At 56.8% G+C, this 22,476-nt stretch overlaps 1 protein-coding gene across 2 annotated transcripts; it reads left to right on the top strand.

Moving 5' to 3' along the window:
* Positions 1-1,085: 1,085 nt before the first annotated feature.
* Positions 1,086-15,251, top strand: ASB10 (ankyrin repeat and SOCS box containing 10). Of its 2 annotated transcripts, none has more exons than XM_050942697.1 (5): positions 1,086-1,495; positions 7,008-7,275; positions 10,890-11,394; positions 13,951-14,064; positions 14,675-15,251. In XM_050942697.1, the coding sequence occupies exons 1-5, from the start codon at positions 1,204-1,206 to the stop codon at positions 14,858-14,860; spliced, it is 1,365 nt and encodes a 454-aa protein (XP_050798654.1). In that variant the 5' UTR covers positions 1,086-1,203; the 3' UTR covers positions 14,861-15,251. The 2 variants fall into 2 exon arrangements, with proteins under 2 accessions (XP_050798654.1, XP_050798655.1); XM_050942698.1 differs by having other exon boundaries at positions 10,890-11,298.
* The last annotated feature ends 7,225 nt before the right edge of the window (positions 15,252-22,476 follow it).

Raw genomic sequence — 22,476 nt, forward strand, 5'->3', positions numbered from 1 at the left:
CTTCACGGGGGCCAGCTCCCATTCCTACCTTTTTACTTTAGAACAAACTCACAAGAGAAATACACGCAAAACTAGTTTTCCTGACTTGTGAGGCTGCAGAGTCAGCGCAGCCAGGCCAGGCCACGGAGCCACCCCAGCACATGGCCCACCGGGGGTGCCCTCCTTGGTATCACGTCTCTGACTGGGGGGGCATTGGCAGCTGCATCTCTCTCACCCTGAACCAGGTCATGCCTCGGAGATGGCTGCTGTGTTCTGGTGTGACAAGCAAACGGAAAAGCCCTTTAAAGCCCTGGTGGTTTCCATAGGAACCTCTCCCTTCTGAAGCAGCTGGGGAGAACTGGTTTCCTCCCTTTCCTGGGGGATGGATTTGGATACCGCACAGAAATGGGCTGGCCCCTCCCTGCCCCTCAGCAGGCCTTTGAGACCATAGGGCCTGGACTGGAGTGCAAGGTTCCCGGAGGGGTCTCCCGAGAGTCCCATAGGGTGTGTCCCTTCCCTGCCTTTAGAAAGAGGCTGCAATGCACAATCCTCACGTTCCCTGCTCCCCACTACTGCCCAGTCCCACGCCCCTAGGTGAGGTCTGTTCACTGCACTGCCCCAGCCAAGTCTTGCCCTAGTATTCCCCCCCTCCCTCCGTCTCTCTGGGGTCATCGCTACTCTGCTGCTGTATATCCCAGGTGCCATATGCAGAGGGTAAAGGACCTGGCCCTGGCATTGCCCCCAACTCCTGTCTCAGATGCACCCCCCCCCTCCCCCGGCTTGCTGCTCCTGCTTTGCACCACATTTCCAGTGAGATCTGGGCCAGGCTGGCTCTGCTCGGTGGTGCACATTCCTGGGTGCTGTGGGCATGACTCCTCTGTCCCTGTACCCACTGCCCAGGGGCACAGGGAAAGAGTCTGCACTGCCCCGTGCTAGCCAGGGAGAGTGAGCGGTCAGTGGCCTGCCCCTCGCTCAAAGTGACCCTGGAGATCAGTGCCAGCAGCGGAGGATAAACAAACTCTGGTGGTAGGTGCTGCCAAGGGTGCTATTTATAAAGGCTGAGTCAGGCCTGTGCCTGACCCAGCCAGCCAGCCCTGAGCAGCCTGCATCTGGGAGCAGCCCAGCAAGGACACACCACTGAGCCAGGAGCTCTGGGGCTGCAGCAGCAGCAGCAGCCAACTGCCACTTTATAAAGCCAAGGCTCACCCCGTGCGTCCCCTCCCCATGACGGGCTACCACTGCCCCTTCAGCTCTGCACTGCAGCCGGACGAGGAGCTGGTGGGCAGGCGGACACACACCAGGCACATGGACCAAGGCCTGGCGGCCCCAACGCCCAGGGGCTGGGGATTCAGCAGCAGCCGTATGGAGCCGATCGAGTGCCGAGATGTGTTGGTGCAGAATGCACTCTTCACTGGGGACCTGGAGGCGGTGCGGAAGCATTTCACTGACAGCGCTGCCGTCAACCTCATCATTGAATCCAAGGGTGACGAGCTCCGGTGGACCAGCCGGAAACTTGGTGAGAGCAAGCACCTGGGGGACAGAGTGCTTGTGGGCGGGGGAGAGGGCATGCTAGGGCGGAGTGCTAGTGGGTGGAAGTACTGGGGGACTATGGGTGGGGAGGAAGGGCTGGGGGGTGTCAAGGGGAAGGGAGTCCAGGGGGATGTGTGCTGGGGGCAGAGGGAGCGCCAGAGGGTGATGAGGGAGTGCTGAGGGGTGGGGAGAGAGCTCTAGGGTGTTTTATTTCCAACCCAGGTCCCCATCCCAGGCTCTAGGGCTACGTCCACACTGCAGACTAGGAGTGTGACTCCGCTTGTGGCCACATACACCCCTAGCTCTCAACGAGCTAGCACCAGTAGCTGTAGTGGTATGGCCATGGCAGCACTGGCCTGCTGAGCTGTGCCAAGAACACACAGTGATTTCAGGCAGGTTTATACTCTGCACCGCTCAGCCGTGGCTGCACGCTATTGATACTCAGGCCAGCTTGACGGTAGAGTGCCCAGCGTTTCCAGTGCTGTCACGCTGGGATAGGGTGACCAGACAGCAAGTACGAAAAATCAGGATGGGGGGTGGGGGGTAATAGGAGCCTATATAAGAAAAAGACCCAAAAAATCAGGACTGTCCCTATAAAATCGGGACATCTGGTCACCCTACGCTGGTAGTGGAGTACACTCGAAGGTATCACAAGATCCTGGTGAAGGAGCATAGGCGCCGCTCAGCAGCCACGGGGCTGGCCGGGGCCACCGCTCTGGTGGCCCTGGGGCTGGCAGCTGTTCAGTGGGGCTGTGGGCCGATCAACTATGGAGCGGGCTGCCCCACCCTTCAACTGCTCAGTGGGGCTGCCCCTCCACTGGCTCCTCTCTGCCCTGACCCTCCCTCACTGCCCTTAAAGCAGTAGGGGGCAGAAAAGAGGGAGGCTTTGGGGGATGGGGCAGAGTGGAGGCAGGGCCCTGGGGGCAGAGTGGGGATGGGGCTGGTTTGGGGCACCCATTGGCAAAATGAAAAGTCAGCACCTATGCAGGAGGGGGTTAATAGAACATATGTAGGGCTCTATCAAATTCACAGTCCATTTTGGTCAATTTCATGATTGTAGGATTTTAAAAATCATAAATGTCATGATTTCAGCCATTTAAAGCTGAAATGTCAGTGTTGTAATTGTATGGGTCCTGACCCAAAAGAGGGTTGTGAGGGGCTCGCAAGGTAATTGGAGGGGTGCGTGCAGTACTGCTACCCTTACTTCTGTGCTGCCTTCTGAGCTGAGCAGCTGGAGAACAGCGGCTGCTGCCAGCAGCAGTATAGACGTCAGGGCCGGCTCCACAGTTTTTGCCGCCCCAAGCAGAAAAACAAAAGAGCTGCGATGGCGATCAGCTCTACGGCCGCCGCTTCAGTCTTCGATGGCAGTTCGGGACTGAGAATACAGCTGTGATACAGTCAGCTGTCATGGAGTCTCATTGTCTGGGTTCTGCCTCAGACTTTAAATAGCTTCCAGTGTTACCTGCATGCCAGGGATCCCCACCTTTACCTTCCATGGGCTCAGGCTGTCACCGGGCTAATTTAGACACCCCCCACTCTTACCCAGTTCCTAGGGCTCAGGGCATAATCTTCTGCAGGGTTGTGGGGCCTTTCACTACTGAAAAAGCCTTACACAGTAAATCCTTAACCCAGAGGTCCCCAAACTGTGGGGCTGCCCCCAGGGGGGCACGGAGGAATGTCCGTGGGGCATGGACGGCAATGCCCGGGCCAGCCCTCATGGGGGAGCGGGAGGGTGAGTGCCACTTAGACCCTCCCCACTCCCAGCTGCGTTCCTGGCCCTGGCCACAGCCCCCAACCTCAGCCCCTGGTCACAGCCCCACTCTCAGCCCAGCGTCACCCCTAGCTGTGACCCCAGCCCCTTACCCCTGTCCACCCCCCCCCCAGCCATGGCCCCACCCCTGGCCCCAGCTCTGCGAGGCATGCAGACAGCAGTAAGGATGAACACGACCCTCAAAAGTTTGGGGACCTCTGCCTTAATCGCTATTTATTAACAGTTACCAAACCAGACTGTGCACACTAAACCTACAGTGGTCACCACTCCCAATAAGGCAGAGGAGCTTCTCTTGATGGCCAGTCAGGATATCCAGCGTCTGCACGGTGTCATCGGCAGGGTGCTGAGGTCTGGCCGCTCTGATCTTCGGGGCTGGGGCCTGGAGCTGGTCCCCAAGAACTTCCTTTTAGACCCCAGCTGATACAGTGACACTTGAGTCCTGCTTAGCTGCCCCTTAACCAGCCATTGTAAACCCAAGTACTACAAAACGATCATTTCACCAATCCTAACATATTGCGAAACAATTCTTTAACCAGTCAGAGTCCACCACTTTAGTTGATTTGCCTCTTGCAAAGTTAGTTATGCAACAGACAGAACCTATCAAAGACCCCAACTGAAACCACAGAGCTGAACAATAGAGCAGTAGGGACCATAAAGGCCAAACAACAAATAAGTGGGGTTTCCTACCCACGACTGTTGGTAAGTGGTTTCTTGCCAGACAGAATGCCCCAAACGGAGTTTTCTTTAACCATTTTAAGAGCTATCTGGTGATGGTGGGTGCTACTAGGACAGGAGCCTTCTTAACAGCCTGCTATGACATTTTTTGTAATGTAATTTAGATGGAATGTGGGGATGTGACTTTCTGCTTTTTAGCTCATGGCTACTGCTGTCCGAATATGGCTGCAGACAAAGGCCTCAGATCTTACACCAGCAGTTCTCAAACTTTTGTACTGGTGACCCCTTTCACACAGCAAGCCTCCGAGTGCGACCCCCCACCCGTGTAAATTAAGAACACCATTTTTTTATATTAAACACTATTATAAATGCTGGAGACAAGCGGGGTTTGGGGTGGAGGATGACAGCTCGCAACCCCAAAGTAATAACCTCGTGACCCCTGAAGGATCCCAACCCCCAGTTTGAGAACCCCTGGTGTAACCCCTTCAGTGGGCCAGAGCCCACCTGTTCCCAAGGACAGATCATGTATTCTCAAGGACTCCGAGACTGACCCTTTGCGTTCTAGCAACCGTTGTTTCTCTCTGTGGGTCTCACCAGTGAGGCCAGTCAAGATCAGATATGCCTGAGAAAGGCTTTTCCTTCTTAGGGAGCATTAAAATCCATGAGGCAAGGTCGCCTGTTCGAAAGAAGGGAGCATTTATTAGTCACCTGTCTGGGTGGGGTTGAGGCAGGGCAAGGGTGTTGCTGGTGCTGTCTAAGGGATGTTGGGACAGGGCAGGGGGTGTCGCTGGTGCTTTCTGGGGGCTGCTGGGGCAGGGTGGGGGGTGTTGGTGGTGCTCTCTGGGGGTGTTGGAACAGGGTCAGGGGAGTCGCTGACCCTGTCTGGAGATGTTGGGGCAGGATGAGGGTGTCGCTGACCCTGTCTGGGGGGTGTTGGGGCAGGGCAGGGGGTGTCGCTGACCCTGTCTGGGAGATGTTGGGGCAGGGCAGGGGTGTCACTGGTTCTGTCTGGAGGGTGTTGGGGCAGGGCAGGGGTGTCGGTGGTGCTGTCTGGGGGAGTTGGGGCAGGGCGGGGGTGTTGCAGGTGCTGTCTGGGGGGTGTTGGGGCAGGGCAGGGGTGTCACTGGTACTGTCTGGGTTGGGTCAGGGGGTGTCGCTGATGCTGTCTAGGGGATGTTGGGGCAGGGCAGGGGTGTTGCTGATGCTGTCTGGGGGTGTTGGGGCAGGGTGGGGGTGTTGCTGGTGCTGTCTGGGGGTGTTGGGGCAGGGCAGGGGGTGTCACTGGTGCTGTGTGGGGGGGTTGGGGCAGGGCAGGGGGTGTCGCTGGTGCTGTCTGGGGGATGTTGGGGCAGCGCAGAGGGTGTCGCTTGTGCTGTCTGGGGGGGTTGGGGCAGGGCGGGGGCGTCGCTGGTGCTGTCTGGGGGGGTTGGGGCAGGGCAGGGGTGTCGCTGGTGCTGCCCCTAACCCCGGCCGGTGCCCGGAGCAGCCCTGAACCCCGGCCGGTGCCTGGAGCAGCCCCGAACTCCGACCGGTGCCTGGAGCAGCCCTAAACCCTGGCTGGCCTGCCGGTGCCCAGAGCAGTCCGGGGGAGCCCCAGCTGGGGCTGAGCCTTGAGCCTGGGCCCTCGGAGGAGCTCTGAGCCCTGCCGCAGCCTGGACCCAGGGCGGCGATGTGAAGCATTAGTGGAGGTTTGGGGAAGCTTAGCCTCTCCCAGCCTCCATTGCCTGCCGCCCATGGGCAAAGGTACCATGAAACATGCTTTGAACCTTTTGTTAAAGGCATGGGAAAGGAGGACAAATCAGCGCTCCGGCCTGGGCCACACCACACGCTGGGCAGCTTGCATCTGCCTAGTCGTGCATGTGTCTCCCCCAATGTGGGTGCCCCACATGCCACTGCAGTGGCACCGCCTCCCCGAGCGGCTCTGAGCGACCGTCCATGTCCTTAGGGCAACGCAGCACGAGTGGAGACACCCTGTTACATAGGTCGACCCTTGCTGTCCTCCAGCAGCTGTCCCACAATGCCCTGCATTGACTGCTGTGGCCAGGGGCTGCAGAGACTGGGAGCACAGGCGCTGACTTTCCAAAGTGCCAGGGGGGTGCTTGACCCCTGGCTCTGATCTGGGCCTAGGGTGACCAGATGAGAAGAAGAAAATATGGGGACACATGGGGGGGGGTCTGCTGATGGAGCAAAAAAACCCCAAAAAACTGAGTGCTGCCGGCGGAGCAGCAACAACAACAACAAACTCCTCCCCCCCCCAAAACCAGTGCTGTTGGTGGAGGGAAATATCGGGACAAATTGCATCCCGACCAAAGACCAGTCGGGACACAGGACAAACACATAAATATTGGGACGGTCCCAATTTTATTGGGACGTCTGGTCATCCTACCTGGGCCTTACCCCCACTCCACACCTTCCCCCAAGGCCCCATCCCTGCCCCACCTCTTCCCACCCAGTTCTGTCCCCTCCTCTCCCTGCCCCTTCCCCCGAGCACACCGCATCCTCACTCCTCCCTCCCTCCCAGCCTCCTGCACGCTGCACAACAGCTGTTCATGGCGTGCGGAGGCGTGGGGAGGCAGGGGGAGGTGCTGATTCACGGGGCCTGCCAGTGGGAGAGGTGGGAGGGAGCTGATAGGGGGCAGCACCCACCATTTTTTCCCCGTGAGTGCTCCAGCCCCAGAGCCGGCATCTATGACCAGAAGCCCACCTCCCATTCTGAGTGTTTGGCATGCCTTGTCCTGATTGCCTGTCTTGGCGAGTACACCATTGCTGGGTGCAGCTGAGAGAGCAAATCCCCTTCCCACGGAACCTGGCTATGCCCCAAGGGCGAGCCCCACCCACAGGGAGCTCTGGGGTGGGACTCAGTGTGGCCTGGGGATCCCCCCACTGCATGAGGTCCAAGCCCAGCAGGTTTCCTCGGACAGCTGGTCCCGGTGGAGCTGCAGGAAGAGCTGGGGGGCTGAGAGAAGGAGGGGCTGATCTCCTGTGGGAGAGGGTTTGGTGGGGAGAGGTGGGGTGTGCGTTTGTCCCCCTCACAGCCCTTCTTCTGCTGCAGGGTTGTGGTCGCTGACCTACGAGCAGGAGCTCACCACCCCGCTCCACATCACGGCTGGGCGCGGCTACTTGGACTGCCTCAGGCACCTGCTGCTGAGGGGCGCTGCCGTGGACTTCGCACCTGGCGGCAAGACAGCTCTGCACGAGGCCTGTGCGGCGGCCAGAACGGACTGCGTGCGTCTGCTGCTCTCCTTCGGGGCTGACCCCAAGGCTGGCTCTGAGGCTGGCTACCAGCCCCTGCACCTCTGCAAGAGCCCAGCCTCCATCCAGTGAGTTTCCCGCATACGCAGGGCCTGTCAGCAGCCCCGCCCCAGGGCCAGGCGCCAGCCCGGGGCTGAGTGTCTGGGTGCCACAGCCCACGGGGGAGAGGCCTGCTTTCGCCCTGGCTGCCCAGGCCTGTCTGGACAGCCCAGCACAGCACAGTGTGGTTAGACAGCTGACTGCAGGCAGGGCCGTAGCAACAAAGAACGTGGCCCCCTCCGAACATATGTCCGGGGCCCCTTACAATGCAGAAACTATAAAAAACTAAACAACTAAATTAATAACATTTATCCGCCGACCGCCATTGTGAACGCAAATACACATTCTTTGAATGGGTCCAACTAAAATTTGAAACTGACCGACAGACACTGATGTAGCCAATAGCATTATGATGTATCATAATGACTTCACGGTTTTGTCAGTAAAACCGACATGGATTGTGCAATAGCGTCAATAAATGTCACTTACCTAGTTATACTTTACATTTTTTTTTGCCACTTTTATGGGCCCCCTTCCTTGCGGGGCCCCCTCCGGTTCGGAGGGTATGGAGGGCGCCCGCTATGCTTCTGACTGCAGGCTCCAGTCCCAAAGCCCGAGCTGCGCGCTGCTGAGCATGGGGCTGGCTCAGATGGCTGGGTCACTGTCTCCCCTGCCAGCAGGGCTCATGTGCCCACAGCCCCAGCGGGAGGCTAGCGAGGCCCAGCCAGCACAGACCACGTCACAGGTGGTCAGGTAGGAGCAGACCATCCACAGGCAGGGGCAGACTGAGGCACAGAGTGACGGACGTGCCCCAGGCCACACAGCAAGTCTGGGCAGAACTGGGATAGAACCCAGCAGTCCTGCTGCCCAGCCCTTGGTCCTATTTGTTGGGACCCACTGGTCTGAGTACAGGGCTACACAGGGCCCCTGGAGCCTGGGAAAGCGGGCCCAGCCACTGGGATTGTGGGAGAGGTGTGGGCACAATGGGGTGTCAGCACAGGGTGGGTGAATGGCAGGATTGAGTGATGGTCATGGGTGACTGAGGGGCTAGTAGCCAGGTAGGTAGGTGGGGGCAGGGCAGGCTGGTCTGGGGCTAGCTGAGGGTTTCGGGGGAATGGTGGGTGGTGAGGGGAATGGTTAGGGGTGGGTTAAGGGTGAGGGATAGGCAGTGGATGCATAGGGGGCTAGCAGGCAGGGGGTGGGTGGATGGGGAACAGTGGGTGATGGCTAGCAGACAGGCAGTGGGTAGATGAGGGATGGCGTGGGGAAGTGAGGGGGCTAGTGGGCAGGCAGAGGGTGCATGGGGTATGGTGGGTGATGGCTAGGAGACAGGCGGTGGGTGGATGGGGGATGGTGGGAGAAGTGGGGGGGCTGTGTGGGCAGGCAGAGGGTGGATGGAGGATGGCGGGGGAGAAGTGGAGGAGCTAGTGGGCAGGCAGAGGGTGGATGGGGGACGGTGGGGGGGAAGTGGCGGGGCTAGCGGGCAGGCAGTGGGTGGATGATGGGGGGAAGGAGGGCTAGCAGGCAGCTGAGGGGTGGATGAGGGATGTCGAGGGATGTGGGGGGGCCAGTGGGAAGGCAGTGGGTGGATGAGGGACGGCAGGGAGAAGTAGGGGGGCTAGCAGGCAGGTGGTGGGTGGATGGGGGATGGTGGGAGAAGTGGAGCGTCTAGCAGGCAGGCGGTGGGTGGATGGGAGATGGTGGGGGGAAGGAAGGCTAGGAGGCAGGCGGTGGGTGGATGGGGGATGGTAGGGGGAAGTGTGGGGACTAGCAGGCAGATGGTGGGTGGATGGCGGGGGGAAGTGGGGGGGCTAGTGGGCTGGTGGTGGGTGGATGGGGGATAGTAGGGGGAAAGGGGGCTAAGAGGCAGGCAGTGGGTGGATGGGGGATAGTAGGGGGAAAGGGGGCTAGGAGGCAGGCAGTGGGTGGATGGGGGATGGTGAGGGGAAAGGGGGCTAGGAGGCAGGCAGTAGGTGGATGGGGATGGCAGGGGAAGTGGGGGGGCTAGCGGGCAGGTGGGAGGTGGATGGGGGATGGTGGAGGGATATGGGGGGACTAGTGGGCAGGCAGTGGGTGGATGGGGGATGATGGGGGGAAAGGGGGCTAGGAGGCAGGCAGTGGGTGGATGGGGGATGGCGGGGGAAGTGGGGGGCCTAGCGGGCAGGTGGGAGGTGGATGGGGGATGGCGGGGGGATATGGGGCAACTAATGGGCAGGCAGTGGGTGGATGGGGGATGATGGGAGAAAGGAGGCTAGGAGGCAGGCAGTGGGTGGATGGGGGATGGTGGGGGAAGTTGGGGGGCTAGCGGGCACGTGGGAGGTGGATGGGGGTGTGACGATGTGGTTCTGGCAGGACCCAGCTGAGAGTGCCAATTCAGGACCAATTGCTTAAACAGGGCAGTCACAGCCCTAGGCTGGGGTTTTTCCACCTCTAAGCAAACCAAACCAGCCAGACAAAAATGACTTTGGTCTCACCCCACTGGCCAACCACAAGTCACACAAGCAATTTCCTTAGACACTCCAGTCTCCTAGTGTCACCACCAGTGCCACCCGTCCTGGGGATGAATGGTTATGAAAACCAACACCCCAGTAAAAGAAAAAGGTTCTCTCGATCCCAAAGGACCAAGCCCCAGACCCAGGTCAATATACACATCAGATCTTACCCACAAATCACGCTGTTGCCAATCCTTTAGAATCTAAAATCTAAAGGTTTATTCATAAAGGGAAAAAGATAGAGAGGAGAGCTAGAATTGGTTAAATGGAATCAATTACATACAGTAATGGCAAAGTTCTTAATTCAGGCTTGTAGCAGTGATGGATTAAACTGCAGGTTCAAATCAAGTCTCTGGAGAACATCCCCCGCTGGGATGGGTCATTCAGTCCTTTGTGCAGAGCTTCGGTTTGTAGCAAAGTCCCTCCAGAGGTAAGAAGCAGAATTGAAGACAAAATGGAGATGAGCCTCTGCCTTATATAGGCTTTTCCAGGTGTAAGAACACTTCTTTGTTCTTGCTGTGGAAAGTTACAGCAAAATGGAGTTTGCAGTCACATGAGCCAGTCCCTGCACACCCTGCTGAGTCACAGGGCGTAACGGCCTTCACTCGATGGGACAATTGTGCAGGTGATGGTCCTTAATGGGCCATCAAGCAGGCTAAACAGAGCTGACATCAGCTTGTCTGGGATCTTTCCCAGTAACACAACACAAGTTTGAAATACAGACAGCATACAGCCAATATTCATAACTTCAACTACAAAATGATACAGACATACAGACAGAATAATCATAACCAGTAATCCGTAACCTGGTCTTAGACAACTTATATGATGCCCTTTACCTAGGATTTGGTGCCACTACAGGACCTTGGTTGCAATCCATGTTCTATATGGTCCCTGTTTATATCAATAACATCACAGGGGGATGGTGGGGGGATATGGGGGGACTAGTGGGCAGGCAGTGGTGGATGGGGGATGATGGGGGAAAGGAGGCTAGGAAGCAGGCAGTGGGTGGATGGGGGATGGCGGGGGAAGTGGGGGGGCTAGCGGGCAGGCGGTGGGTGGATGGCAGGAGGAAGGGGCTAGCAGGCAGGTAGGAGGCGGATGGGCAGAGGAGGGGAAAACACATGGCTGAGGTGTCCCATGCCCTGCAGGTGTGCGCAGCTGCTGCTGCAGTACGGTGCCAGCGTGAACAGCCAGACGGAGGAAGAAGAGGACACAGCACTGCATGTGGCGGCACGGTACGGCCTGGAAGAGCATGTCCGGCTGTACCTGTGCCATGGAGCGGGGCTGGAGGCCAAGAACGAGGAGGGTCAGACTCCTTTGAATGCCGCCTGCGCCCAGGCTCACCCACCCCAGGACATGGAGCGCTACTATCGCGTCTGCCAGCAGCTGGTGCAGAGTGGTGCCAACATTGATGCCGCGGACCGGGACCGGCAGCGCCCGCTGCACCAGGCCTGCAAGAATGCCAGCCCCCGTGTGGTGGAGCTGCTGCTGGCCCATGGCGCCAGTGTCAACATTATGAGCTACAGCGGCAACACGGCCATGCACAACATCTTGCAGGTGGCCGCCTATAAGCTGGGGCACCACCCAGAGCTCGTGGTGCGGGCGCTGCTCAACCACGGCTCCATACGCATCTGGCCCGGGGCCCTCATCAAGGTGTGGAGCTGCCTGGGGCAGCAGCAGCAGGATGGGTGCTGCGTGAGAGGAGTGTGTGAACGGGTCCCCTCCAGGAGACATTCCCTCCCCTGCTGGCAGAGTCCCTCCCCTTGTCGAGGTCTTGTTCCCTGCTGGCTCAGGGGCTTGACTTCCCTCTTGCTGCCCAGCAATTGGGGTCCAAAGACTCGCCGGCACAGCGCATCCTGCTGGTCATCTTGGGAATTAGCTCTCCAGCCTCCAGTATGCCCTCTGTAGGCCGGTGTCTCGCCTGCCCTCTCCCCTGCCCCCATTTCCCTCCCGGACCCAGGTGCCCTTAACCTGAGGGTTCTGCCCCTGCAGTACCCCCATGCTCTGGGTCTCCCCTCCCAGGAGAACCCCCAACCCTCTATCCCCTCCTTAGCTGAGTGGCTACAGCCAGTCTCCATCTAGCCGTGCCCGCCCTCCCCTGCTCACTGGGGCAGGCTGCAGTCTATCATGGCCACTTGTCATCAGCAAGGGAGTAGGACCTGCTGCCTCTGCCTATTCCTGGGCTGCACCTCCCAGCCCCAGTGCCCCCTTTGGCCTTGACCAAGGCCTCAGCCTGGGGAGTTGCCAGGCTGGAGCTCCCCAGCTCCTCTTGCCCTTTCCCAGCCCGACTCTGTCCAGAACCCTGCCCCCAGGCAGCTGGGTCCTTTTCCCTCCAAGGCAGGAGAGAGACTGTTGGCCTGGTGGCCCGACAGCTCTTTTATAGGGCCAGCCTGGCCCTGATTGGCTGCCTTTCAACCCCTGTTCTCCAGGAGTGGGGCAGCTGCCCCACTACAGGTCCCCAGACTCCAGGCACCAGCATTTGGGTTCCTTTCCCTGGCTGGGCTTCTGATTGAGGGGCCCAGCTGTGTCTCTTTAATGGCCACATTTAGGTATCTACCAGGGAAGGGCACCGCTGCCCCTTGCTGAGGTTACTATGGCCTGGGGGGCTGTGAGGGCGTGAGCTCCCAGCCCTGGCGTTGTGAGCAGCAGGGACTCTGCTGGGAAAGAGAAAGTGAGCCTGTCTCTCGGGCACTGGCCTTAGGAGATGCTCTTCGTCCATAGACCATCATCCCCCGGCTCGAGTTGTTTAGTCCTGGTGCAGTCAGTCCAGTCAGTCATTCTTCAGGAGGAGGTGTGGGCTGTGTGAGCCCAGGCTATGAGGTGGGGCGAGGCACAAAGGGTGCACGAGAAAGGCCATGCTCCGGAGAACCTGTGCTCTTGGACCAGGGCCATGGAGGGCAGGACAAAGTGGCAGGAACTCATGCTCAGCCCCTGGTCACACCAGCTGGGTCTCCCTTCCTTGCAAATGGCCCTGAGGGTGGCAGCCTGCGGGGGCGGGGTGGGGGCTAGGTGTGAGGAGAGGCCAGCTGCAGGGAGCTGCAGGTGCTGGCCACATGCAACTTCCTGGCTCTGCCCCTTTTGAAGGGAGAGTGCAGGCTTTCCCCATGCCTGGGGCTCATCCCAGAGAGTGCTGGGCTGGAGGGGCAGCATGGAAGCTGTCTGCCAGGGAGTGTGGCACCATGAGCTAGACCTCTATCACCTCCAAGCTGGGTCAGTGCCTGGGCACCTGAGATCAGCTAGGATGGGTGCTGCAGTGGATGCAGAACGTGTCGGCTGCCTGGCAAGCAGTGTCCTACCGGGAGCGCCCATGGGGCCTCCTGAACAGCCTATGACCTGCCCCCTAGCCTGCCACGCTGCCTGGCTGTGATGGGGATTGGGCAGGGCAGGAAGCGGGCAGCATACTAGGGCATGGGGCAGGGGATGTGGCATGTCCAGACCTAGAGATTGACTGGTGTGGGGAGAACTGCTGATGGGGGCAGGGGAGGGGACTGCAGAGGGAGGTGTATTGAGGGGGGATTCACATGGAGTGATATTTCCCCCTAGGGGTCTCTTGCCCTCCCTGTGTGCTGAGTGCACAGCCCTGCCACCAAGCTCCATTCATCTCCAGGCCCACGAGTTGCTGTCCGGCCTTGGTGAAGTTGGCCTGTCTGTCTGGCACTGGCCTTAGGAGGAGCTCTCCTTCTGTGGGGCATTGTCCCCAGCTCCTCCTGCATCCTCTGTGCGAGACATCAGCAAGCAAAGGGTTAACTATCTCCCTTAATTTCCTAGCAGTGCAATAATTACCCAGCCTGGAGATCTGCAGATTGCTCTCCCCTTTGGGAAAATACAGGAAAATCAACAATTAACACTAATTAATCTCCTATTAACACCAGATAATGAGGCTCACTCCTGCAGCTGGAATAGACTCTGACAGCTACTGATGGCCTGGGCCATGGGGAGTGGGAGTCGGGATGGAGAGGGAATCCACCCCCACACAGCCCTCCTGCTGCCATAACAACCCGCAGGCCTGCCACCCTCACGCACAGCCCACCGCACCCTGTGCGACATGGGCATGGCCCATCCCAGACTGGGAAAAGACACAGGTTACAGGACTTGCCCGGCTCACAGGGCGGCAGCAGCAGAGCAGGGAATCCAAGCCAGGTCTCCAGAGGCGTAGCGCGGTGCCTGGGGCGTGAGACCAGCCTTCTCCCGTCCCTTCCCCTGCTGCAGGTGTTGCGCTACTGCTGCTCCTCGCCTCGCACCATCGAGGTGCTGATCAACAGCTACGACCGCGTGCGGGTCACTGACGAGTGGGCAGAGGCTGTCCCAGCTGAGATCATGCAGGTAAGAGAACCAAGAGCCTTCAGGGACCTGGGGCTTCACCCCACAGTGCCTGGCTGACCAGGCAGGTCCCTCTGAAGGTTTGAGGGGGCAGGGAAGGTGCTAGGCAGAAGCTCTGCAGTGAAACAGGGAGAGACAGAAACCTAACGGCTGTAGGGATAAGGCTGTGACCTTTGTGCTAATAGAGCTCCTTGTTCAGTGTTGGTTGAAAGTGTCTGCCCCTGATTTGTTGCCATTGTCACATGACATGGGGTAGAGGCAGGGCCAGCTTTATGAACGTCGGAGCCTGATTCGAATAGCTGGCGGCGGGTCCGGGGCTTCAGCCCCACTTCGGCGGCGGGGGGTGTGCTCCGGGTCTTCTGCGGCACCGAAGGACCCCCCGCCACCGAAATGCCACCGAAGACCCATAGCGGACATGCCCCCCACCCACCGCCGCTGCCAGGTGAATAAAAAAATATTAAAAAGACGCCTAAAGCGTGGGGCCCTCTTAGGCGTGGGGCCCAATTCCAAGGAATTGGGGGAAGCAGCTTGAAGCCAGCCCTGGGTAGGGCCACCAGCCAGCTGTCATTGAGGAAACGTGGCCCATGCTGACCTATCTCTTCTCTCCTGACAGAAGCACCCAGATTTCTACGAGTCACTCTTCTCCCTGGGGCAGAGGCCCCGCTCCCTGCAGCACCTGGCCCGCTGTGCACTCAGGAGCTACCTGGAGGGTCGGCTGCTGCAGGTCTTGCCTGAGCTGCACCTGCCATCTTCCCTGCACCAGTTTCTGCTGCTCAGCTTTGAGGACATTCTCTACTAGGGGCCTGGAGCCAGGATTGAGCCACCTCTAAATCCTTTTCTTTATTTGCTTTGAGTTCTTGTGCCCTGCCTTGCCTGTGAAAGCCCTGCCCTGCCCAGCCCAGGTCAGCCTTGCCCTCCCCCCTCACAGCAGCCAAAGCCAGCCCTTCTGTGCCCATTCTCACCCATGCCAGCCTGGCCCCTGCCAGGTCTGCCCTTTGTTCTCCCAGCTCAGACTCCCTCTGCCCACACCAACCTGGCCCATCCCATGCCAGCTGGCTCTATTGTTGTAGCCTATGATGGGGTCCTGCCTTTCATGGGGCCATTGCACTGGCCCTGCTTTGTATTATGGAGATTTGGGAATAAATCCTGGTGTTTGTATGCCCTGGCTGGCATGTGTCCGTCCTTGTGGCCCTGGGGGCTGCGACCTGCCCCATGCTGGCGCTGGCTCTGCAGAACACATGGTGCAGGCACGGCCACAGAGGGATGCGGGGGCCATGGCTGCAGGCTGCTGCCTCCCCCTCCCTCAGTAGCTTTTCTGGGCTGTAGTTAGCACTGAGGTGTGGCAGAGCCAGTTTGGAGTTCAGCTTGATGTATTCACAGCTGCCTGAGTTTCCTGTTCTTCATGATGAATCATGTTCCCTGCCCCTCTGCTGCCTAGCATGAAGGGGCCACTTGCCACCAGCTCCTCCCAGCACCGCATCAGATGGGACCAAGGCCTTTGTGGCCCAAGGTTTGTGAAGGGCCCAAGTGACACAGTGGCTGATGGAGCCTGCTTCTGCAGGTAGCTGTGGCTCTCCCCTCAGAGGCCGCCATACATGTGGCCCTTGGTGAAGCCTGACTGGTGCCAGAGAAGTGATGTTAATTTAATCCAGGGAGGAACTGGAGGTGTTTTGCTAGGGAGGGGGGTTTCTGCTCAAAAGCACTTCGGTTCTTGGTTACGATGGAGTGTGGCAGTTTGTGTTGTGCAGCTGGGAGCCCAGTCGCTCATTCCTCTTGCTGTCTGCTCCAGGAGGGTGCATGGTTCCATCTTGGCTTGTGCAGCTGCGAGAGGTATGCAGCAGAGGCAGCAGGATTGTATGTCTATGTTCCTGAGCCAAGATTAATTATAGCACCCTTAGCAGTTCTGCTAGAATTGTCTGGGACTTGCTTGCTGGGTGAGTATTCCAAATGCTCCAAAATCTGTATGCTAGCTTGGATCAGCATGATATTTTTTGTGCTTCATGGGGATGCAGGGTGGGATTAATGATCCAAATTTGGGGTAATTTGAGCAAGGAGCTCCTGAGATACAACCCCACAAAATCATCTGGTTCCTATAAAATTGTTTTCCTGGGGCTGAAACGGTCATTCTGATCCTCCCTTAACTGATCTCAGCTCTTGGGATTTATATCTGCTAGTGCAGGGCACCTTCTGTCCCCTGGGGATGCAATATTGGAAAAGTTACTTGAGGTAAACGTTGTTGCTTCTTTTCGGCTTGAGCTAGTGACATGCCAAAGAGTGAAATGCACATGTCTAGTGAGACATGTGCATCTCTTAGCAACCGTAGGCTTTGCTGGCATTGCTGGCAGAGTATCTGCGTGGCTCAAGGTGACATGCTATGGCTGCCCAAGCAGACTCTGTTTTTACCTTAGAATTGGTGGCAGGGAAATTAGCATTAACTAGTCAGAGGGAAGATGAAAGATGCTACTAGGTAGTTAGGAAAATGTAAATGTGACTCATACTCTTCACATGTTTCTTGAACAATCAGTGATCAGAGGAAAGCACATGGCTGGGTCATTTGGTCCAGGATTCCTGATACACAGTCACACTAACAGGAGCTACTCAAAGGTGCTCCAGATGCTTGTAACAGCTTTGGTGCAGAGCTAGAGAGTGTGGAGGAGCTGGGAAGCTGGCAAAGGGGCAGAACCCCACACCCTGCAATCTTCGCCTGTGGGCCTGAGGCAGGGCCACAAATACTCTTGTTAGTGCCAGGCACAATCATACATTATGCTTTTGAAACCCAGGTCAATGACTACAGCATTGACTAACTGGGTTTCAAAAAAAAAAAAAAAGTTTTTCTACAATCCCTCAATGAATAAGGGCTTATCCTCAAAGGGACTTTTGCTGTTTGAGAGCTTGGAGTGCTGACACCTTCCCCTCCAGTGACATATTTGGGGAGGGGGAGGGAAGCCAAGCCATCTGTGCTCTGGACCCTTACTCCCCTACAAATAGCCTCCCTCCTCCACAGGTGCTCCACTAGGCCAAGGGAGGGTGCTAAGGGACTCAACTTCCTTTCCTTGCTCGGGGAAGGAACCCAGAACTCCCCACCTGCCCCGTACCGCCCCAGCAGTGGAGCAAGGACTCCAAGCTTGCCCTACCCCTGGCTGCTGCTTCTAGGGGGAAAGGAGAGATCAGTGCAGTGCAGTGGGTGTGTGTGGGGGAAAGCAAGGGATGAGTGTCAGAGCTGGGCAGTGGGTAATGTGGGGGCGGCTTCAGCTCTGCTCCCAAACTGCCTCACATTCATACCCCCCATTTCTGTCCCCCTTCAAAACATAACCCTACAGTGTTGAGTCTAGGATGGGGAACCAAGAATGAGCACAGTCAGTGCATGGCAGAGGTGCACATTGCTGAGATGGGGTTAGGAGCTGAAGACAGGCATGCTCAGGGCTTGACGCAGGCCCCTGGAGCTGGGACACTGCAGGAAGGGTGAGAACGCACATGGAGCAAATTGGAGCAGTCTGCATCTCTTAGAGGGATTCTTTCAGGCAGTGCCCATCTTCATGGGGTGTTCTTATTCTTCTGAGAACATCTCATTGAGATGAATGGGCCACTTCACACCTCACTGAGTCTGCTGTGCTGCAGATGGCTGTGAGAACCCCTTTCCCATATACTAGACCGGATTTAGGGTAAGGACTCTGTAGTGCCATTTTTCTGCCTCCTGCTAGCACATAAACCCCTCCCAGTGCACCACAGTCTCATGGCCTAGCAGTGGGGCATGGAGTGGTGAGGTGGAGGATGGAGTTGGTGTCAGAAATCAAGGCCTGCAGCTGAGCCAGTCTCCAGGCAACCTAATGCATGCAGCTCATCTGGAGTAGGTGACCTAATTGGCTACACCACCTGATTGGTTTGAAGCCTCAGCAGACTTAAGCACAGCCTCAGTCAGCACTACTTCAGTGGCTGCTTAAAACATTTACCTGCAGCTGTGACAGCACCAGTGCTTGCTTGATCCTGCCCTGCCCTGCTGCAGAGAACCCAGTTCTGACCCCTAACTTTGGCCTCCATCTCTGCTTTTCACCCTGTGCTCTGGTGCCAGCTCTAGCTGTTAGGCGGTCTGGTCACTGACTGCCTGGGAGAGTTAAGCAGAGGGGCTGTACGGTGCAGCTCAAGCAATGGCTCAATGCAGGGAATGTTGGAGAAGTGGTGGGGATTAGAAACACTTGGGTGTGGTTGGAAGGGGTTAGAGCATTGTGAAGGGTTTACAGCAGGTTCTGAAGCAGTATAAGGGAGGGTACAAGAGTTGTACTGGGGGGCTGGTATGTACCTTAACTTTGTACTGCCTGGTTTTCGTAGATTCCAAGGTAAGACAGGACCATTGGGATCATCCAGTCTGACCTTCTGTATAGCACAGTTTCAGATGGGCCAAGGGGGCCCATGCCCAGGGGCCAATGAGGGGCCCCTAGAAAAATTAGTGCCCCCATGTCCTGACCCACTTCGCCCACCCAGTGCTCCTGCTGGGGAGTGAGGGAAGCCCTTGTGCCCTGACCTAGGTCCCTGGCAGGAGCGCTGGGCAGGTGGGGCAAGCCCCCATGTCCCAACTCCATTTCCCCAGCAGGATTGCTGCAGGGGGGTCTGCAGGCAGAAGGGATGGGGAAGGGCTCCCATTTGCATTGGCCCAGGGCCTCACAAACCCCGAAAGCCACCTCTGGTACAGCATAGGCCCTAGAACGTACCCCAAATAATTCCTGGAGCAGAGCTTTTAGACAAGCATCCCATGTTCATTTAAACACTGGCAGTGATAGAGAATCCACCAACACCCTGGGTAAGTTGTTCCAAGGGTTAACTATTCTCACCAGTATAAATTTACACCTTGTTTTCGTTTTGTCTAGATTCTGCTTCCAGCCATTGGAGAATTTGGCCCTCTCTCATCTAGATTGAAGAACCCATTAGTAAATATTGGTTCCCCATGTAGATGCTAGGGCTTGAAATAAAACGAGTCCAGTGGCACCTTAAAGACTAACATTTATTTGGGCATAAGATTTTGTGAGTAAAAAATCCCCTTCTTCAGATGTGTGGCTTGAAAATTACAGATACCGGCATAAATATACTGGCAAATGAAGAGAAAGGAGTTGCCTTACAAGTGGAGAACCAGTGCTGACAAGGCCAACTCAGTGAGGGTGGATGTGGTCCACTCCCAATAATTGATGAGGAGGAGGTGTCAATACCAAGAAAGGGAAATTTGCTTTTGTAGTGAGCCAGCCACTCCCAGTCCCTGTTCAAGCCCAAATTAATGGCAAGTTTGCAAATGAATTGTAGCTCTGCAGCTCCTCTTTGAAGTCATTTTTTGAGGTTTTTTTGTTGAAGAGTGGCTACTTTAAAATCTGTTACTGAATGTCCAGGGAGAATGAAGTGTTCTCCTACTGGCTTTTGTATGTTACCATTTCTGATGTCTGATCTGTGTCTATTTATTCTTTTACCTAGAGACTGTCTGGTTTGGCCAATGTACATGGCAGAGGGGCACTGCATTGCTGGCACATGATGGCATATATCCCATTTGAATGAGCCTTTGATAGCGTGGCTGATGTGATTGGGTCCTACCATGGTGTCGCTAGAGTAGATATGGGAACAGAGCAGGCAACAAGATTTGTTACAGGGATTGGTTCCTGGGTTAGTGTTTTGGTGGTGTGATGCAGTAGGGGCTGTCTGTGTGGGGGATGGGAGAGTCGGGGAGGACTTTAGGTGAGGGACAGGATCTAAGCCTATAACCTGAGCCAGGTAGCGGGCGAGGGGGTCAGCACCTTTGCCCGGGAAGCTGGACAAAGGAAGGGGCCAGCTGGAGGAAGGGCAGTTCAGTTTCGGTTTTGGGCTGGGTGGTTGGAATTCAGGGAATCCTAAGCTGGGATCCAAAGACCCTGAACCCCCAGAAGGACTTGATTGAGGGGTCCTGGCTGTGCCTACAAGCTCTGCTGTAACCTGCATTCCTGTGGTCCAATAAACCTTCTGTTTTACTGGCTGGCTGAGAGTCGCTGTGAGTCCCAGGAAGAGGGGTGGAGGACCGGACTCCTCTACACTCTGTGACAGGTGGTGAGTAGTTGCTTCAGATTTGGGGGCTGTCTGTAAGCGAGGACTGGCCTGCCTCCCAAGGTCTGTGAGAGTGAGGGATTGTTTTTCAGGATAGGTTGTAGATCGTTGATGATGTGCTAGAGAGGTTTTAGCTGGGGGCTGTATGTGATGGCCAGTGTATTCTGTTATTTTCCTTGTTGGGCCTGTCCTGTAGTAGTCCTGCCTGGAAATGCTCCCCCAACACACTGGGGGTGAGGAAATCACATCTCTGACACTACCGAGCAGAGTTTGCATGGCTTAAACCCGCTGATCAGCAGTGACCCTAGCGGGACGTGCTGGCTGCCTACATGTTGCCAGCCGGCAAACCCTTCCCAGCCTAGGTTTGCAGAGTCCGTCCCAGAGCTATGGCTGGATGAAGGGGCCCCAGGCCTGCTGGAGCCCCTTAGCTGCTGGGAGAGGGAGCCTAGTAATGAAGGCAGCAGAGGCCCCAGGGCAGAAAGGCGCTGGTGGAAGAGAGAGGAAGAACTCGCTGGTCTTCTCCTAACCCCAGGCCATTAACCATCTGGCTTCTACTGAGGAGGCTGCTGAGGCTCGCTGGGTGTGTGAGCTCCGGGAGGAGGGTTTGCTGCGACACGGCTCGTTCTCTGCCAGACCGTTGGCTGGAGGGCTTTGCCCTGTGACTTTTGATCTGCAAGAGAGACCAGGTGGGTGAGATGATGTCCTTTACTGGTGAGAGAGTCAAGTGTTTTCACCCCACAGAGCGCTTTATTCCTGCAGTATAGGCACGGGCAGCTGCCCCGGCACACACGTGTAATTCTCCTTTGATGCCTGCTTAAGGGGATGATGACAATTCTAAGCTGAGTCATTGTTTTGACCTCTTCACCAGCTGCTGGCAGACAGCTCCCAGGGCTGTGACTGCCAGATTCACTCCTAGGGTCTGTTTGCAAGCGAGCTACCAGCCAGGCTCCCCTTCTGCCACAGGAGCAGCAGCTCTTAGCTTCCTTACCGGCTCATCCCCCCCGCAGGGCTCTGAGAGGTGCTGTCTGGCCCTTGTACCCTGCCAGCCTCTCCTCAGCTCTAGCTAGCACTCACCTCAGCCAGTCCCTGAACACAAGAAGGGCCATACTTGGTCAGACCAAAGGTCCACCTAGCCCAGTATCCTGTCCTCTGACAGTGGCCAATGGCAGGTGCCCCAAAGGGAATGAATAGAACAGGTTAGTGTGATGCAGTAGGGACGGTCTGTGTGGGGGATGGGAGAGCCGGGGAGGACTTTAGGTGAGGGACAGGATCTAAGCCTGTAACCCAAGCCAGGTAGAGGGGGAGGGGTCTCAGTACCTTTGCCTGGGAAGCTGGACAAAGGAAGGGGCCAGCCGGAGGGAGTGCACTTCAGTTTCAGTTTTGGGCTGGGTGGTTGGAATTCAGGGAATCCTAAGCTGGGGACTAAGCTTCCTGAACCCCCAGAAGGACTTGATTGAGGGGTCCTGGTTGTGCCTCCAAGCTCTGCTGTAACCTGCATTCCTGTTGTCCAATAAACCTTCTGTTTTATGGGCTGGCTGAGAGTCACTGTGAGTCCCAGGAAGAGGGGTGCAGGACCGGACTCCCCAACGCTCCATGACAGCTGGTGGCAGCGGTGGGAGCTACTACACCTCGTGGATGGCGCTTCCTGCAGTAAGTGACTCACTCACTCATGCCCGTCACCCCAATCGGGGTATGGGCCGCCAACAACAGATCTCCAGAGTCCTCTATCCTGGGCCATTCGTTCTAACTGGTTCCGGGTATAGCCCATTTTTTTGCTATCAGCCTGAAGGTCACATCGCCAGGTGTTTCTTGGACGGCCTCTTTTCCGCTTGCCTTGGGGTTCCACCGCAGTGCCTGTCTGGTGATGTTAGTTGGCTGCTTGCGTAGTGTATGTCCTATCCAACCCCACCTTCTCCTTCTGATTTCTTCCTCTGCTGGGAGTTGACAGGTCCTCTCCAAGAGGTGAATGTTACTGATGGTGTCTGGCCAGCGGATCTGGAGAATCCTTCTGAGGCAGCTATTAATGAAGATCTGGATCTTCCTGATGGTTGTTTTGGTTGTCCTCCAGGTTTCAGCTCCATACAGTAGGACTGATTTCACATTGGAGTTGAACAGTCGAATTTTTATTGCCAAAGACAGCTCTCTGGAGCTCCAGATGTTCTTGAGCTGTAAGAAGGCTGCTCTTGCCTTACCAATCCTTACTTTGATGTCTGCGTCTGTGCCACCCTGCTGGTCGATGATGCTACCTAGGTAGGTGAAGGACTGCACTTCTTCCAGGAGGCTTCCATTCAGTGTGACTGGGTCATTGCTGATGGAGTTAATCCTAAGGATCTTGGTCTTGTCCTTGTGAATGTTGAGGCC

Source organism: Gopherus flavomarginatus, chromosome 2, assembly GCF_025201925.1.
Source record: "Gopherus flavomarginatus isolate rGopFla2 chromosome 2, rGopFla2.mat.asm, whole genome shotgun sequence".
Lineage (NCBI taxonomy): Eukaryota > Metazoa > Chordata > Testudines > Testudinidae > Gopherus > Gopherus flavomarginatus.